This window comes from Nerophis ophidion, linkage group LG02, assembly GCF_033978795.1.
Source record: "Nerophis ophidion isolate RoL-2023_Sa linkage group LG02, RoL_Noph_v1.0, whole genome shotgun sequence".
Classification (NCBI taxonomy): domain Eukaryota; kingdom Metazoa; phylum Chordata; class Actinopteri; order Syngnathiformes; family Syngnathidae; genus Nerophis; species Nerophis ophidion.
Window position 1 is genome coordinate 90,820,636 of NC_084612.1, and position 18,666 is coordinate 90,839,301.

The 18,666-nt window shown below is 38.7% G+C and overlaps 1 protein-coding gene across 6 annotated transcripts in view; it reads right to left on the reverse strand.

Annotated features, from left to right (window-relative positions):
* LOC133548231 (A-kinase anchor protein 13) overlaps nucleotides 1-18,666 on the reverse strand; it is a 411,300-nt gene that overhangs the window by 104,083 nt on the left and 288,551 nt on the right. For 5 of the 6 annotated variants that reach the window (XM_061893549.1, XM_061893546.1, XM_061893547.1 and 2 more), the window contains 3 exons: nucleotides 7,254-7,431; nucleotides 7,080-7,182; nucleotides 93-212 (listed from right to left, as the gene is read on the reverse strand). In XM_061893549.1, the coding sequence (XP_061749533.1) occupies nucleotides 93-212; nucleotides 7,080-7,182; nucleotides 7,254-7,431 (401 nt within the window). The remainder of the gene's footprint in view (nucleotides 1-92; nucleotides 213-7,079; nucleotides 7,183-7,253; nucleotides 7,432-18,666) is intronic. The other variant, XM_061893548.1, reaches the window with a different exon arrangement.

The following is an 18,666-nucleotide window of genomic DNA, read 5'->3' on the forward strand; positions in this document are numbered from 1 at the left end:
AAAAAAAAAACTTTCTGAAAACAAACTACTACTGGAACACGGCGGTTCTACGGGGGGAACACCTAGTCCGAGGTCCACACCGTCATACTTACTGGAGTTATCGTCATCGTCGCTAGTGGACGAGTCGCCGTAAAGCGACTTAGACTTAGTGAGGATGGGGGACAGACTGAACGAGAAGGAAATCCGCCTCCTTCGGCGAAGACGTCCCACCACTGAGGGGGCGAGGAAGGCAGGAGAGGGAAAGAACCAAAGCAAAACTCAACAGAGAATCAAGAAATGCAACAAAATAGGGCCATTTTTTACTACTTTTTCTGTGGTTAACTAGCACAGGGATATATATATATATATATATATATATATATATGTATAGCTTCAATTGCACAATAAGTTTAACTAAATATATTTAACCAAAATATATTTTCTGAGAATCAGTGATCATATATGGAATATTCCCAACCAAAATGTCATCTGCTGTGTTAAACACTACGTTATATTCTACTATTTTTTACAATCTTACATTACACCAAAAAGCTTACAAAATGTACTTTTAAAGAGCTTTCATGACATATTAAATGACACCACTCTAATATTCCAATTCAATATATTTTCACCTGCTTAAATTTCACAAAAAGTTTGACTAAAATATATGTTTCTAAGAACTTTAATGAGATATTATGTGGTCATATATGGAATTTATATTGAATTAAAGCTGGTAAAAAAAATAGTGGCATTAAAAAGACATTTTGTATTGGAATATTTGAGTTATGTTGTTTAATACGTCATGAAAGCTCTATAAAAGTATAGTTTGTGAGCTTTTTTTGTCAAATTTAAGCTGGTAGAAATTGCAATATATATATATATATATATATATATATATATATATATATATATATATATATATATATATATATATATATATATATATATTTTTTTTTTTTGCTTAAATTCCACAAGACGTTTGACTAAAATATATTTTCTAAGAACTTTTATGAGATATTATGTGATCATATATGGAATTTATAAATAAATTAAAGCTGGTAAAAAAAACAGTAGAATTAAATAGACATTTTGGATTGGAATATTTGAGTTAAGTCCTTTAATATGTCATGAAAGCTCTATAAAAGTATATTTTGTGAGCTTTTTTTCTCAATTTTAAGCTGGTAAAAATTGCAATATATATATATATATATATATATATATATATATATATATATATATATATATATATATATATATATTGCTTAAATTCCACAAGACGTTTTGACTAAAATATATTTTCTAAGAACTTTAATGAGATACTATGTGATCATATATAGAATTTATAAATAAATTAAAGCTGGTAAAAAAAAAACAGTAGAATTAAATAGAAATTTTTGATTGGAATATTTGAGTTATGTCGTTTAGTATGTCATGAAAGCTCTATAAAAGTATAGTTTGCGAGCTTTTTTAGTAAAATTTAAGCTGGTAAAAATGGCAATACATATACATATATATACATACATATATTTATATATATATATATACATATATATATACATACATATATATACATATATATATATATATACATACATATATACATATATATATATATATATATATATATATACATATACATACATATATATATATACATACATATATATATATATATATATATATATATATATATACATATACATACATATATATATATACATATATATACATATACATACATATATATATATACATATATATATATACATACATATACATATATATATACATACATATATATATATACATATATATATATATATACATATATATATATACATACATATACATATATATATATATATATACATATACATATATATATATATATATACATATACATATATATATATATACTTTTTAAATACACCAATGGTGCAACTGGACACATCCTCAGTGATGTAACCTAGGATCACAGGGGGTTTCGGGTCTTTCAACAATCAGACCCCCTCCCCTAGGCGACCCAGCCAGGGTTGATCAGGCCCCAGCCTGTGTCCAGGTAGCGCTACTGCCCTACATGCCACGCCTCTCCCCTCCTGATCCACAGCCACCTTGATGCCACTTCTGCTGCATCTGTGACTAACTTCATGGCCCTTTGCTGGCTGGCCCCTGTGATGCCAAGCATTCTGTAGGCCCTGCAGAGAGATTTGCCCACAAACCCTCGACACCCCACTTCAACCGGCCGGCACATCGCTCGCCACCCATTGCTCCGACACTCCTCCACAAGCTGAGAGTACTTTGCACTCTTCCTCTCATTGGCCTCCTCCATACGGTCCTCCCAAGGCACTGTGAGCTCCAAGAGGATTACCTGCTTGGAGGCCACTGAGGTGAGCACAATATCTGGCCTTAGTGTTGTTTTAGCAACCACGTCAGGGAACTTCAACTGCTTTCCCAGATCAACTGACAGCTCCCAGTCGCGTGCTGTTGCCAACAGGCCAGACGAGGTGTTCCGGGCAGCCGGTGTTGACTTCTCCCCAGCTCTGATGAAAGCAGTACTCTTCACTGGGCGGAGGCTCTTGCTGTGACTGACTCCCCTGCAGATGGCATCAGCTATGGCCTTCAGGACCTGGTCATGTCGCCAGCGGTACCGCCCTTCACCCAGGGCTTTTGGACAACAGCTTAGGATGTGCTCCAAGGTTCCTCTCCTCTGGCAGAGGGGGCACCCTGGTGTCTCCACCTTTCCCCAGGTGAAGAGGTTGGATGGACTTGGCAGCACATCGTAGACCGCCTGGATCAAGAACTTTATTCGATGGGGTTCGGCTTTCCAGAGCTCGGTCCATGTGACCTTACGCTCTGATACTTGTTCCCATCTCGTCCAGGCGCCCTGTTGCCGCATTCCCGCCATCTGGCAGGCTCGCCTTTCCTCAACTCCTGCTCGCACTTCCTCGAGGATCAGTGACCTCTTCTCTTTCCCCTGCGCCTTGTCATAGCGAGGTGTTCTTCTGCTACCTAAGCCAGATCTCCCCTGCGCCACTGTTCCCACCAAAACCTTTTGCCGTAGCCTTGCCTCTGCAACATCCACAGCCTCGACAGCTCTCCACTTCCGCCCCGTCCTGACTTCAATCCCAGCCTGTGCAACCTTTGGGTCACTGGACTCCCGATACTGTAGGAGCTCCCTGGACCGTGTCACCATGAACTCCTCGCTCAGGCTGCTGATGGGGAGCTTCAGTTTGTTGTTATGCCCGTATAGAGCAATGCTGCTCAGGCTTCGCGGCAGTCCTAGCCACCTGCGCAGGAACCTACTGACCCTCATCTCAAAGCCTTCCACCGTTGAAATGGGGACTTCGTACACCATGAGGGGCCAGAGGATCCGAGGGAGAATCCCGTGCTGGTAAATCCAGGCCTTGAACTTGCCAGGAAGGCCAGACTTATCCACCACGGTCAGCCAGGTCTCCAGGTCTTGGTTGGTCGATCTTGTGGAGGCTGCGTCTCTCAGGCTGCAATTAAACACCTTTCCCAAGCTCTTCACAGGTTCCTCGGTGAGTGATGGTATTTTGGTGGTGCCAAGTGAGAAGCAGAACTTGCCAGTAACCTTTCCTTTCTTTAGCACTAGGACCCTCGACTTGGCCGGCTTGAAGTTCATGCGAGCCCAGGAAATCACCTCCTGAAGGCCATTCAAGATCCACCTGCAACCTGGGACGGATGTAGTGGTCACTGTCAGGTCGTCCATGAAGGCTCGGATGGGTGGCTGCCGGACTCCAGACCTGGAGAGGGGACCTCTGCACTGAACTTCCGCAGACTTCACCAGCATGTTCATGGCGAGCGCAAAGAGGATGACTGAGATCGTACAGCCAGTGATGATCCCCTTTTCAAGCCTGTGCCAGTCGGAGGTTGTTTTTCCGGAGGAGACTCTTAGATGGAAGTTGGCATAGTAGTCCAGAATGAGGTCTCTGAACTTCTTTGGAATGTGATGCCGATTCAGTGCCTCTTCGACCAGCTTGTGGGGTATGGATCCATAGGCATTTTCGAGGTCCAGCCACAGAACAGCCAGGTCCCCCTTATTCTCCCTGGCTTCCCTGATGAGCTGAGTGACCACGCCTGTGTGCTCCAGACATCCAGATACCTCTGGGATCCCTCCTTTCTGGACCGATGTATCAATGTAGGAGTTCTTCAGGAGGTAGTCTGTCAGTCGCCTGGCCATGAGGCTGAAGAAGATCTTCCCTTCAACACTCAGCAACGAGATGGTTCGGAACTGATTGATGTTCTTAGACTTCTCCTCCTTTGGGATCCACACACCCTCTGCCTGTCTCCACTGGTCTGCTACCTTGCCCCTCCTCCAGATCACCTTCAAGATTCTCCAGAGTCTGTGGAGTAGTCTTGGACAGTTCTTATAGACCTTATAAGGTACTCCACTGGGCCCTGGAGCAGAGCTCGTCCTTGCCCTGCGGACCACCTCCTGGATTTCCTTCCAGCCGGGCTCTTTCCCATCGAAGTCAAGCGTTGGTGTTGGTGGATTGATCAAGGACCTGCAGGGGCCTAGGTCTTGTTCTCTGCATCCATCGCTGTAAATTTGCTTGAGGTGGTGGTCGACCTCAGCTTTGGAGCAGGCCAGTCTACCGCTTCGCTTCTGTCCTAGCAGCTGTTTTGTGACTCCAAAGGGATTCGCCAGAAAGGCAGCTCTCCTCCTGGACCTTTCCTTCCTCCTCCTCCTATGCCACTCCGCTCTCCTCAAGGTTATTAGCTTCTTGCGGATTATACAACGTAGTTCCGCAAGAGGCCCCCTATCCTCTTCACGTGCAACCTTGAACTGCTGTCTTAAACACTTCAGTTCCTGCCTGAGCTGATGGATTTTACTCGCTCTATTGTTCATGATGTAGGGGGGCTTCGCTGCCCGCTTCTCCTCAAGTCCAAACCTCTCTGCAGCGAGGCTGATGATGATCGTGGTCATCGTCTTGAGGCGTCGATCAGCGTCCCCTTTGGCTGTTGTTTCTAAGATGGTATCAGCATCTTCATCAAACTGGAGCCACTCTTTCTCCTTGCTAGCTTGGGGCCACTTTACCCGACGATGTTCTGATGTCCTGTGTGCTTCTGGTGGTTGCATCACCTGGAGGCTCCGGGCACTGTGGGGTGACTCCGGGCCTGGCTCCTCCTGCGTCTCACCAGGCGTAGTTCCTGTGCGCTGTGATTCTACCACCTTCTGCATACACTTCATCCTGGCCTGGTGGATCCGCAGGCCATGTCGGTTCTTGCATACCTTCCCACATATGCATTCCATAGTCGTCGTCGTGTTACCATTGCCATGTGTCGTCAACCTTTGATCCGTCCAGTGGGATTCTCTTCCGCCCCCCCTCTCGGGAATCCCTGGGGGTATATTTCCTGTAGGTCGATTCGTAGCTTGTTGTGGGTTCCTTCCTCTCAGAAGGTGCAGCTCGGGATGCTACCCCTCACTGCCCCGGTGCCGTCTTTCCGGGCTGTCCGCTGTCTCTCCAGCTGTCACCAATCTATACTTGGTGGTCAACCAGACTGTTCCTGGTAGTCACTGGTTGTCCCAGAAAAGCAACTTTTTAAATACACCAATGGTGCAACTGGACACATCCTCAGTGATGTAACCTAGGATCACATAACTCAAACATTCCAATCCAAAATGTAAATTTATTTCTACTGTTTTTTTAAGAACTTTAATTTGTTTATAAATTCCATATATGATCACATAATATCTCATTAAAGTAACTTACAAAATATATTTTAGTCAATCGTCTTGTGGAATTTAACCAAAATATATGTATATATACATATACATATATATATATATATATATATATATATATATATATATATATATATATATATATATATATATATATATATATATATATATACATATATTTTGGTTAAATTCCACAAGACGATTGACTAAAATATATTTTGTAAGTTACTTTAATGAGATATTATGTGATCATATATGGAATTTATAAACAAATTAAAGTTCTTAAAAAAACAGTAGAAATAAATTTACATTTTGGATTGGAATGTTTGAGTTATGTCGTTTAATATGTCATGAAAGCTCTATAAAATTAAAGTTTGTGAGCTTTTTTTGTAAAATTTAAGCTGGTAAAAATTGCTATATATATATATATATATATATATATATACATATATAGCAATTTTTACCAGCTTAAATTTTAAGCTGGTATAAAGGTATTAAGCTGGCAGTGTGTATATATATATATATATATATATATATATATATATATATATACACACTGTATATACTGTATATATATTTATAGCTTAAATTCCACAAGAAGTTTGACTAAAATATATTTTCTAAGAACTTTAATGAGATATTATGTGATCATATATAGTATTTATAAATAAATTAAAGCTGGTAAAAAAAAAAACAGTAGAATTAAATAGACATTTTGGATTGGAATATTTGAGTTATGTCGTTTGATATGTCATGAAAGCTCTATAAAAGTATATTTTGTGAGCTTTTTTTGTTAAATTTAAGCTGGTAAAAATTGCTATATATATATGTATACATATATATATAAAATATATTTTCTAAGAACTTTCATGACATATTATGTGATCATATAGGGAATGTTCCCAACCCAAATGTCATCTGCTGTGTTAAACACTACATTCTTTTTTATATTCTATTATTTTTACAATCTTAGATTTCACAAAAAGCTTACAAAATGTACTTTGAAAGACCTTTCATGACATATTAAATAACACAACTCTAATACTCCTATCCAAAATCTGTATTTTATTCCACCATTTTTTAAATTTCGCATAGTTTTAATAAAATATATCTTCTAAAAATGTTATGAGATATATGGAAAAATGTAATACTTGTTTTTTGCATATAAATTTAGCAATTTTTACCAGTTTCGATTTCACAAAAAGCATATAAAATACAGTAAAAAAACATAAGGAACTAATTAGTGAGTTAGCGGGAAACAGTGACAACTTCTTGCACTTCCTCAAAAATGCTAAAGCCGGTGATAAAAAAGCAAGGGATAACTTTATGTTGACGAGGCAGTGAAACGTAAATACATAAGAGGACATATTTGACCGTGACACATGTCACTCACCGTCAATGTCTCGGTGGCTGATGGCCAGCATGGACACTGACTTGGTGAGGGGCAGGGTCATGGGCGGGCAGCTGTTCCTCAGGGGCCGAGAGCGTCTGGATTTCTGCAAGATGCATGAAATATTGTTTATTAAAATGTCAGGATGGGACTTGTGGACATGATGTTTCTGCTTACCAGCATTTCCAGGCCGCCAAGCACCCCCGTTTCCTCCTGCTCCTCCGTGAGCGATACCAGGGAGCCCCGCTCGTCCACGTCATGCCGCGGCATCCTGGAAGGCTCCTGGATGCGGGGACCCCGCCGCGTCAAGCCATTGACTTCCTCCTGGCCGCCGCTCAGGCCCTCCAGGCTGTAGCTGTGTATGCAAGGAGGAGAGAAAAGTACATGCATTATTAAATGATCGATTAGAATGAATCAATACAACTTTAAATAAATATGACATTTTTAAAAATAATTATAAATTCAGGTTAAAATCAAAAAATAACATAAAAAGCCTGCCAGAAAATTCAATTTTGGTGCTGTAAAATAAAACATACTGTGTGAAATAAAAATGAATACCTGCAAATTTAAAAAAAAAAAAAAAAAAAAATATCCATAGCTAAAATTAAAATATTGAAATAAAGTAAAAAGTAATACTTTGTCAGGTGCTTGCAAGGAATTGAATTTTTGGTGGTGTCAAAAAAAAAAAGTAAAGAAATAATGAATAAATACGCAATACAAAATAAAGAACATATATAAGTAAATAAGATCAAAGAAAAAGTGCTTGCATGAAAAACAATTTTTGGTAGTGTGAAATAAAAAAAACCCTAAACAAATAATGAATGAATACGAAATAAAAAAGGGACAAAAACAAGTAAACAAGCTCTCATGAAAATACATTTTTGGTGGTGTAAAATAAAAAGTAAACAATTAATGAATAAATACACAATACAAAATAAAGGACATATATAAGTAAATAAGATCAAAGAGAATGTGCTTGCATGAAAAACAATTTTTGACAGTGGGAAATAAAAAAAACCTAAACAAATAAAATAAATGAATACGAAATAAAAAATGAACAAAAACAAATAAACAAGCGCTCATGAAAATACATTTTTGGTGGGTTAAAATAAAAAGTAAACAAATAATAAATAAATACAAAATACACAATAAAGGACATATATAAGTACGTACGATCAAAGAAAAATTGCTCGCATGAAAAATTTTTTGGTAGTGTGAAATAAAAAAAACCTAAACAAATAATGAATGAATATGAAATAAAAAATGGACAAAAAGAAGTTAACAAGCTCTCATGAAAATACATTTTTGGTGGTGTAAAATAAAAAGTAAACAAATAATAAATAAATACAAAATACAAAATAAAGGTCATATATAAGTAAATAAGATCAAAGAAAATGTGCTTGCATGAAAAACAATTTTTGGTAGTGTGAAATAAAAAAAACCTAAACAAATAATGAATGAATACGAAATTAAAAATGAACAAAAAGAAGTAAACAAGCTCTCATGAAAATACATTTTTGGTGGTGTAAAATAAAAAGTAAACAAATAGTGAATAAATACAAAATAAAAAATCAAGTAAATAACTTCAAATAAAAACTGCTTGCATGAAAATGAATTGTTGGTGGTGTAAAATAAAAAGCAAAACAATGAATAAATACGAAAAATAAAAATATGGAAAAATAAAAGTAAATAACATCAAGTAAGTGCTTGCATAAAAAATATTTTTGGGTGGTGTAGAATAAAAAAACAAAACAAATAAAGAATGAATATGAAAAAATTAAATAAAAGGAAAAAAACAAGATATCATGAATATTAATATTTGGTAGTGTAAAATAAAAAAATAAAAAAAAATTATACATACGAAACAACTAATAAAGGTAAAGATAAGGAATACATTGTCGGGGGCTTGCAGGAAAATACATTTTTGTTGTAGTAAAAAAATTCATGAAAAAATACAAATTTAAATATTTATACCTAAAATTAACTCAAATAAAAAGTAATTGCAAAAAATGAAAAGTTGGTGCTGTAACTTTAAATAAACAAATGAAAATAATTATAAAGTTTAAAAAACTTAAATAAAATATAACAAAAAAAATACATTTTAATATAAATTATTTTTTCTTTGTTGTTGTAAATTAAAACATATTCAGAGCTAAAATGAAAATAATAATATGAAGTAAAAAGTAATACTTTTTCAGGTGCTTGCAAGAAAATACATTTTTGGTGGTGTAAAATAAAAAAAATAAAAAAATGAACAAACAATAAATAATTTTGAAATCAAAAATAAAGGAAAAAAATAAGTAAATAACAAAATAAAAAGTGCTTGCATGAAAGTGAATTTTTGGTTGTGTAAAATAAAAAAAATAAAAAAAATAATGATAAATAAATATAAAATAAAAAAAATAAGGAAAATATAATTCGGAGGCTTGCAAAAAAAATATTGTTTTAGTGCAGTAAAAAAAATTATGAATGAATACAAATTAAAATATATATACCTATAATTAAATAAAATAAAGTTATTTCAAGGAAATTAAATATCGGTGCTGTAAAATTAAACAAAGAAAAAATAAAAATCAAGCACAGTTTAAAAAAATTGAAATAAAATAGAACAAATAAAATACATCGTCAGGGGTTTAAAATATATTTTTTGTTGCAGTGAAACACAAATGTATAAAAAATACTATATAAATAATTTCACTAACATAGTCATGAATAAAATAATTTATTGCAAGGTGCTGTAAAATAACATTTTAAAATATAAATCAATCAATCAATCAATGTTTATTTATATAGCCCTAAATTACAAGTGTCTCAAAGGGCTGCATCCTCGGTTCAGAGTCCACATAAGGGCAAGGAAAAACTCACAACCCAGTGGGATAATAATTATAAATAGATAATAATAAATCAATAATAATTACAAAATATTATATATGTATATATATATATATATATATATATATATACACATATATATTATTTAAAAAAAAATTATAAATACAGTTTAATAAACAGAAATAAAATATAATCAATACAATTGAATGATAAATTGTCAGGGGTATAAAAATATTTTTTGTTGCAGTTAAACTAAAATGAATATATAAAAAATAAATAAATATTCATTAATAAAATAAATACAAATTTATATAAAAAGTGGTTGCAAGAAAACATGTTGGCGCCGTAAAATAAAAATTAATACATAAAAAAATAACTAATTAAAATAGTCATAGCTAAAAAATAATAAAAAATAAAGTAAGACATTGAAAATATAGTGTGTGTGAATGTGAGTGTGAATGTTGTCTATCTGTGTTGGCCATGCGACGAGGTGGCGACTTGTCCAGGGTGTACCCCGCCTTCTGCCCGATTGTAGCTGAGATAGGCGCCAGCGCCCCCAAGAGGGAATAAGCGGTAGAAAATGGATGGATTTATTGAAAATGTACTTTTGGTAAAGACGGCTAATGTGAGTGGAAGAATACATCCCAACCAAGTAAGAACTGCATGCTTTCTTATTGTAATTGGGGCGGTTTAGCTCGGTTGGTAGAGCGGCCGTGCCAGCAACTTGAGGGTTGCAGGTTCGATTCCCGCTTCCGCCATCCTAGTCACTGCCGTTGTGTCCTTGGGCAAGACACTTTACCCACCTGCTCCCAGTGCCACCCACACTGGTTTAAATGTATTGGGTGTCACTATGTAAAGCGCTTTGAGTCACTAGAGAAAAAGCGCTATATAAAAATAATTCATTTCACAGACGTGTTATTATACTAAAATACTTTCGTGCCACTAGCCACACCAGCTACAGACGCTGCATGTATCCATCCATCCATCCATTTTCTACCGCTTATTCCCTTTTGGGGTTGCGGGGGGCGCTGGCGCCTATCTCAGCTACAATCGGGCGGAAGGCGGCGTACACCCTGGACAAGTCGCCACCTCATCGCAGGTCCAACACAGATAGACAGACAACATTCACACACTAGGGACCATTTAGTGTTGCCAATCAACCTATCCCCAGGTGCATGTCTTTGGAGGTGGGAGGAAGCCGGAGTACCCACGCACTCACGGGGAGAACATGCAAACTCCACACAGAAAGATCCCGAGCCTGGATTTGAACCCAGGAGTGCAGGACCTTCGTATTGTGAGGCAGACGCACTAACCCCTCTGCCACCGTGAAGCTGCATGTAAACAACATCAAATTGATGGACACACTAAATCACATGCTTGGATGTGGAAGTGAAGCACTCTCTTATCTCTTTGCAGGCGGCCCCATTATCCAGCAAATCACGGGGCCGTCACGTGAGGACAGAATGAACCTGAAGTGGACGCCAGGAACCGCCTACTCTGGGATGGTCACAGAGCAGATAAGCGCTCACCTATCCCGGCGCCATCGTATCCGTCACGCCGAGGCCTGCTTGCTGACATTATCATCGTCACACTGCGCCTTTTTTTTAAATGTTATTTTACGCAGAGCCCGAGGGGCCGCCTGCTAACATGAATCACGGCGCCGTCTGATAATGCTGCTGACAGAGTGACAGACTGAGGCAGGAAGTGATAAGGCGGGGCTTACACACAAACACACATTAAAGAAAGCCTACGCTACGTGTGGCGTGCAGGAAGATCAGACATCAGAAACGTTCACTTCTTGACATGAGGCCGCCGCCAATTACAGCGTCTTCGCCTAACGAGGAGATCATCGGAAGCAGGTGATAATTGGAGAGCAGGGACGCAACAATAGGAAATGTTCATATATATTGTGCTGAAAAAGTACTAATAAACACACTGAAATATTTTGACCAAGTGACAATTATGGGTTGTACTTGTATAGCGCTTTTCTACTTTCAAGGTACTCAAAGCGCTTTGACATTACTTCCACATTCACACACACATTCACACACTGATGGAGGGAGCTGCCATGCAAGGCGCCAACCAGCACCCATCAAGAGCAAGGGTGAAGTGTCTTGCTCAGGACACAACGGACGTGACGAGGTTGGTTCTAGGTGGGATTTGAACCAGTGACCCTCGGGTTGCGCACGGCCACTCTCCCCACTGCGCCACGCCGTCCCTATTAAATTTGAGACATGATTTTCATCAAAATACGACTAGCATCGGTGATTTTCCCGCTGTTTTGCTTTGACTTTCAGAAATTGTGAAATGAAGTGAATTATATTTATATAGCGCTTTTTCTCTAGTGACTCAAAGCGCTTTACATAGTGAAACCCAATATCCAAGTTACATTCAAACCAGTGTGGGTGGCACTGGGAGCAGGTGGGTAAAGTGTCTTGCCCAAGGACACAACGGCAGTGACTCAGATGGCGGAAGCGGGAATCGAACCTGCAACCCTCAAGTTGCTGGCACGGCCGCTCTACCAACCGAGCTAAACACAACAGAACAAATACCCGGAACTCCTTGCAGCACTAACTCTTCGGGGACGCTACAATATACACTACCCTCTACCCCGTAAATCAACCTGTACATTAGGCGCATGGGGTTATAAGGCACACTAAATTGAAGGGAAAGTTTACATGTTACCCTTTAGTCGACTAAATCTACTGTAGTTTTCCTCGACTATAATCTTATATTTCATCAACTAAAACTAGACTAAAACAATTTAAATAGTGAAGTGAAGTGAATTATATTTATATAGCGCTTTTCTCTAGTGACTCAAAGCGCTTTACATAGTGAAACCCAATATCTAAGTTACATTTAAAGCAGTGTGGGTGGCACTGGGAGCAGGTGGGTAAAGTGTCTTGCCCAAGGACACAACGGCAGTGACTAGGACGGCGGAAGCGGGGATCGAACCTGCAACCCTCAAGTTGCTGGCACGGCCGCTCTACCAACCGAGCTATACCAACTAAATTATGACTAAAACTAAATTACGTTTTAGTCAAAAGACTATGATGAAAACTAAATCAAATTTTGCTGTCGGAATTAACACTGACCCCTGATCACCCCTTGGGAGGCGAGGGGAGCAGTGAGCAGCAGCCGTGGCCGCGCCCGGGAATCATTTGCACACCCCTGCTGTATGACCACGTCACAACATGACACATACGTTTTGGAGCCAGACTTTTTCAGAAATGTCCACTGCAGGGGACGCAGACAACACTGTGGTTCTTGAGTGATTTCCCAGCACAGCCCGCAGGGTTGCAGGCAGGAGAGGGGGCTCCATCCATTTTCTACCGCTTGTCCCTTTTTGAGGTCTCAGCAGCATTCGCCCACATGGAGCTATTAAAAACCAAACATGGAGGATTAAAAGAAATGTGGTCTTCCGTCTCCTGTGATTGGTCGGCCTCCCCTTGCAGCCGGACGAGACAGAGACAGGAAGTGATGGATGGCGGGTCAGACGGCGACACGTTGAGAACAATTACCGACGAGGAGGGACGTTAATTGCGACTAACGAGATCAGTCACGCCATATTTTCTGATGAACCAATCAGGACTCTGACACAATCAAAGGTGGCAGCCATGACAGCCACTCGGTGTGTGATTATGATTATTAAATGCCACACAGATCTCTGACATCGGCGTGCTAGGTGGCTACATGCTAGCATTGCGACGTGCTGAAAAACTCCACCAGGCCGAGACCCCTTCCACATCTTTGTCAGCCATGTTGTTGTTTTTGACACATAATGTAATATTTTAACATATTATTTACATGTGAATAATGGTGTATAGTAGACTGTATTTATATTATTTGCATGTGAATTATGCTGTGTAATAGACTGTATTTATATTATTTGCATGTGAATTATGCTGTGTAATAGACTGTATTTATATTATTTACATGTGAATAATGCTGTATAATAGACTGTATTTATATTATTCACATGTGAATAATGCTGCATAATAGACGTTATTTGTAATATTTACATGTGAATGCTGTATAATAGACTGTATTTATAGTATTCACACATGAATAAGGCTGTATAATAAACTGTATTTACATTATTTACGTGTGAATAATGCTGTATAATAGACTGTATTTGTAATATTCACATGTGAATAATGCGGTATAATTAACTGTATTTATATTATTCACATGTGAATAATGCTGCATAATAGACTTTATTTGTAATATTTACATGTGAATAATTCTCTATAATAGACTGTATTTATATTATTTACATGTGAATAATGCGGTATAATGAGACTGTATTTATATTATTCACATGTGAGTAATGCTGCATAATAGACTTTATTTGTAATATTTACATGTGAATAATGCTGTATAATAAGACCGTATTTATATTATTCACACGTGAATAATGCTGTATAAAGGACTGTATTTATATTATTCGCATGTTAATAATGCTGTATAATAGACTGTATTTATATTATTCACATGTGAATAATGGTGTATAATAGACTTTATTTATATTATTTACACGTGAATAATGCTGTATACTAGACTGTATTTATATTATTCGCATGTTAATAATGCTGTATAATACTGTATTTATATTATTCACATGTGAATAATACTGTATTTATATTATTCACATGTGAATAATGCTGTATAATAGACTATTTATATTATCCGCATGTGAATAATGCTGTATAATAGACTGTATTTATATTATTCACATGTCAATAATGCCGTTTAATAAACTATTTATACTATTCATATGTGAATAATGTGGTATAATGCTGTATTTATATTATTCACATGTCAGTAATGCTGTATAATAGACTGTATTTATGTTATTCACATGTCCATAATGCTGTATAATAAACTGTATTCATACTATTCACATGTGAATAATGTGGTATAATACTGTATTTATATTATTCACTTGTGAATAATGCTGTATAATAAAGTATTTATACTATTCACATGTGAATAATGCTGTATAATAAAGTATTTATATTATTCGCTTGTGAATAGTGCTGTATGATAGACTGTATTTATACTATTCACATGTGAATAATGTGGTATAATAAACGATTTATATTATTTACATGTGAATAATGCTTTATAATAGACTGTATTTACATTACTCACATGTGAATAATGCTGTATAATAGACTGTTTTTATATTATGCACATGTAAAAAGTGTTTGTTTATTGTGAGCCAACTGTGGTGCTGAATATCCCCCAGGGATCAATAAAGTACTTTCTATTCTATTATGTTCTATTCTATTCTATTGTAATATGATATATTAGCACTTCTATGCAGAAATTTGAAAATATTGTGATGAAGATTACCGAAATAACACTCAAGAGCACAGATTTCAACCATTGAACGACATTCTATAGTTCAAAACTCACAGTCATAAACATCATAATGGTGGAAACATTTTTGATGTTGAAGGTCTGTAAAAATTATGTAGAACGTCCGGGGGGGCGGATTGAAAATTTGAATGGGCCACATGTGGCAGGCGGGCCGTATTTTGCCCAAGTTTGATCTGCTGTGTGGCAACTCCAGACCATTATGGATTGATTATTGATTCTTCACTCATCATTTTAGCAGATTTACGTATTTGCACTGGAAACCAACCACAATGGCAATTTTAATCAGAAAAGTAAAAAATAAAGACTGGTGTGAGCTTTGGGCGACACCCGGGTTTCGTCCTGGTGGTGGCGCTTGAGTGCCCTCTCGTTGCGGCTGAAGCTGGGTGGACCTCTAGAAAAACACCACGTTGTGGTTTCTACTGAAGGTTCTTTCTTAGCTGCTCGGTTGTAAATCCAGGAAGTTTAGCGTTCCAATGCCGGAATCGGCTGGGAAACCACACGCTTTTTGTTTTGAACATTTGAATGGGCTCCTTCATCGCCGTCAATGAGGTGACCCTGACTGTAACACAGCGGGGCTTGTCCTGGGCAGACGGCCCACTATGGATTTTAGGGCCTTAATTAATAGCTGCTTCATGGGTCCTGACCCTGGCTCCTACAATACAGGAATTATAAGGTAAATACTAGAGCTCCACGGATTATCGGTGCCGATATTTGGCATTTTGACGTAAATCATATTATCCTTTTTTTTGTTAGTATCAGCCTTTTTTTAAACAATTCTTACAGAACTCCATCAGCAGAGACAATATGATACCGGCGTTTAGTACGTCAACAAATAACCAGCACACCGACCCAGCTTGAAAAAAAGCTTTCAATTTTCTATCTATTCCAGACTATAAGCCACTACTTAATAATAATAATAATAGTAATAGACTCCCTTTTTAGACCAGTTGATCTGCCGTTTCTTTTCTTTTTCTTCTATGTCCCACTCTCCCTTGTGGAGGGGGTCCGGTCCGATCCGTTGGCCATGTACTGCTCGCCTGTGTATCGGCTGGGGACATCTCTGCGCTGCTGATCCGCCTCCGCTTGGGATGGTTTCCTGCTGGCTCCGCTGTGAACGGGACTCTCGCTGCTGTGTTGGATCCGCTTTGAACTGGACTCTCGCGACTGTGTTGGATCCATTATGGATTGAACTTTCACAGTATCATGTTAGACCCGCTCCACATCCATTGCTTTCCTCCTCTCCAAGGTTCTCATAGTCATCATTGTCACCGACGTCCCACTGGGTGTGAGTTTTCCTTGCCCTTATGTGGGCCTACCGAGGATGTCGTAGTGGTTTGTGCAGCCCTTTGAGACACTAGTGATTTAGGGCTATATAAGTAAACATTGATTGATTGATTGATTGATACTTTTTCCAACGCTTTAAACCCTGTGGCTTATAAAACTGTGAGGCTAATTTTACTGGATGGTTCGATTCAATTTGACACGATGTCAAATATTTCCGGCTTCACGGTGGCAGAGGGGTTAGTGCGTCTGCCTCACAATACGAAAGTCCTGCAGTCCTGGGTTCAAATCCAGGCTCGGGATCTTTCTGTGTGGAGTTTGCATGTTCTCCCCGTGAATGCGTGGGTTCCCTCCCACCTCCAAAGACATGCACCTGGGGATAGGTTGATTGGCAACACTAAAATGGTCCCTAGTGTGTGAATGTTGTCTATCTGTGTTGGCCCTGCGATGAGGTGGCGACTTGTCCAGGGTGTACCCCGCCTTCCGCCCGATTGTAGCTGAGATAGGCGCCAGCGACCCCAAAAGGGAATAAGCGGTAGAAAATGGATAGAAGGATGGCCACCACAGTGGATATGTTTCTTTTACTTTTTATTCATAGCTGTATGTAGAAGTGTCTGCTTGTATCTGCTGCTTTAATGTCTTTAATGTCCTTAATGTCCTTTGATGTTTGATGTTTCCCTCTTACACACATGGGAGAGGAATCAATCAATCAATCAATCAATCAATGTTTACTTATATAGCCCTAAATCACTAGTGTCTCAAAGGGCTGCACAAACCACCACGACATCCTCGGTAGGCCCACATAAGGGCAAGGAAAACTCACACCCAGTGGGACGTCGGTGACAATGATGACTATGAGAACCTTGGAGAGGAGGAAAGCAATGGATGTGAAAGTTCAATCCATAATGGATCCAACACAGTCGCGAGAGTCCAGTCCAAAGCGGATCCAACACAGCAGCGAGAGTCCCGTTCACAGCGGAGCCAGCAGGAAACCATCCCAAGCGGAGGCGGATCAGCATCGCAGAGATGTCCCCAGCCGATACACAGGCAAGCAGTACATGGCCACCGGATCGGACCGGACCCCTCCACAAGGGAGAGTGGGACATAGAAGAAAAAGAAAAGAAACGGCAGATCAACTTGTCTAAAAAGGGAGTCTATTTAAAGGCTAGAGTATACAAATGAGTTTTAAGGTGAGACTTAAATGCTTCTACTGAGGTGGCATCTCGAACTGTTACCGGGAGGGCATTCCAGAGTACTGGAGCCCCAAAAGAAAACGCTCTATAGCCCGCAGACTTTTTTTGGGCTTTGGGAATCACTAATAAGCCGGAGTCCTTTGAACGCAGATTTCTTGCCGGGACATATGGTACAATACAATCGGCAAGATAGTGTACCATGGCTATGAGTTTTTGTTTTTTTCCCCCCTTGGCCCCAGTCTGCACCTCCTCTCCAGGGCCCAGGCTAAGACCGATTTTTTTATTTTATTTTAATCTTCTATTTTTTTTTTCCTCCCACCCCCCCTCTTTGTTTACCTTTATCTCATCTTTTTTGTCAGGGGCGCTGGAAGCCGGCAGACCCGTCAGCGATCCTGTTCTGTCTCCCTGCAATGTTTGTCTAAACTTGAATGGGATTGTGCTGAAAATTTTAATTTTCCTGAAGGAACTCTCCTGACGGAATAAATAAATGTGTTGTACTTGTATAGCGCTTTTCTACCTTCAAGGTACTCAAAGCGCTTTGACACTACTTCCACATTCACACACACATTCACACACTGATGGAGGGAGCTGCCATGCAAGGCGCCAACCAGCACCCATCAGGAGCAAGGGTGAAGTGTCTTGCTCAGGACACAACGGACGTGACGAGGTTGGTACTTGGTGGGATTTGAACCAGGGACCCTCGGGTTGCGCACGGCCACTCTCCCACTGCGCCACGCCGTCCCTAAATAAAGTACTAAATAAAGTACTATCTAATCTAATCTAAATGTACCCCATGCCTTTGGTAAGCGCCCCGGCGGCAATTCAAGGCAATACGGTATATGCAAAAGTGTTTTTTCTTGTCTAACACTAAGTGGGCGTGGCTTATACACCGGTGAGCC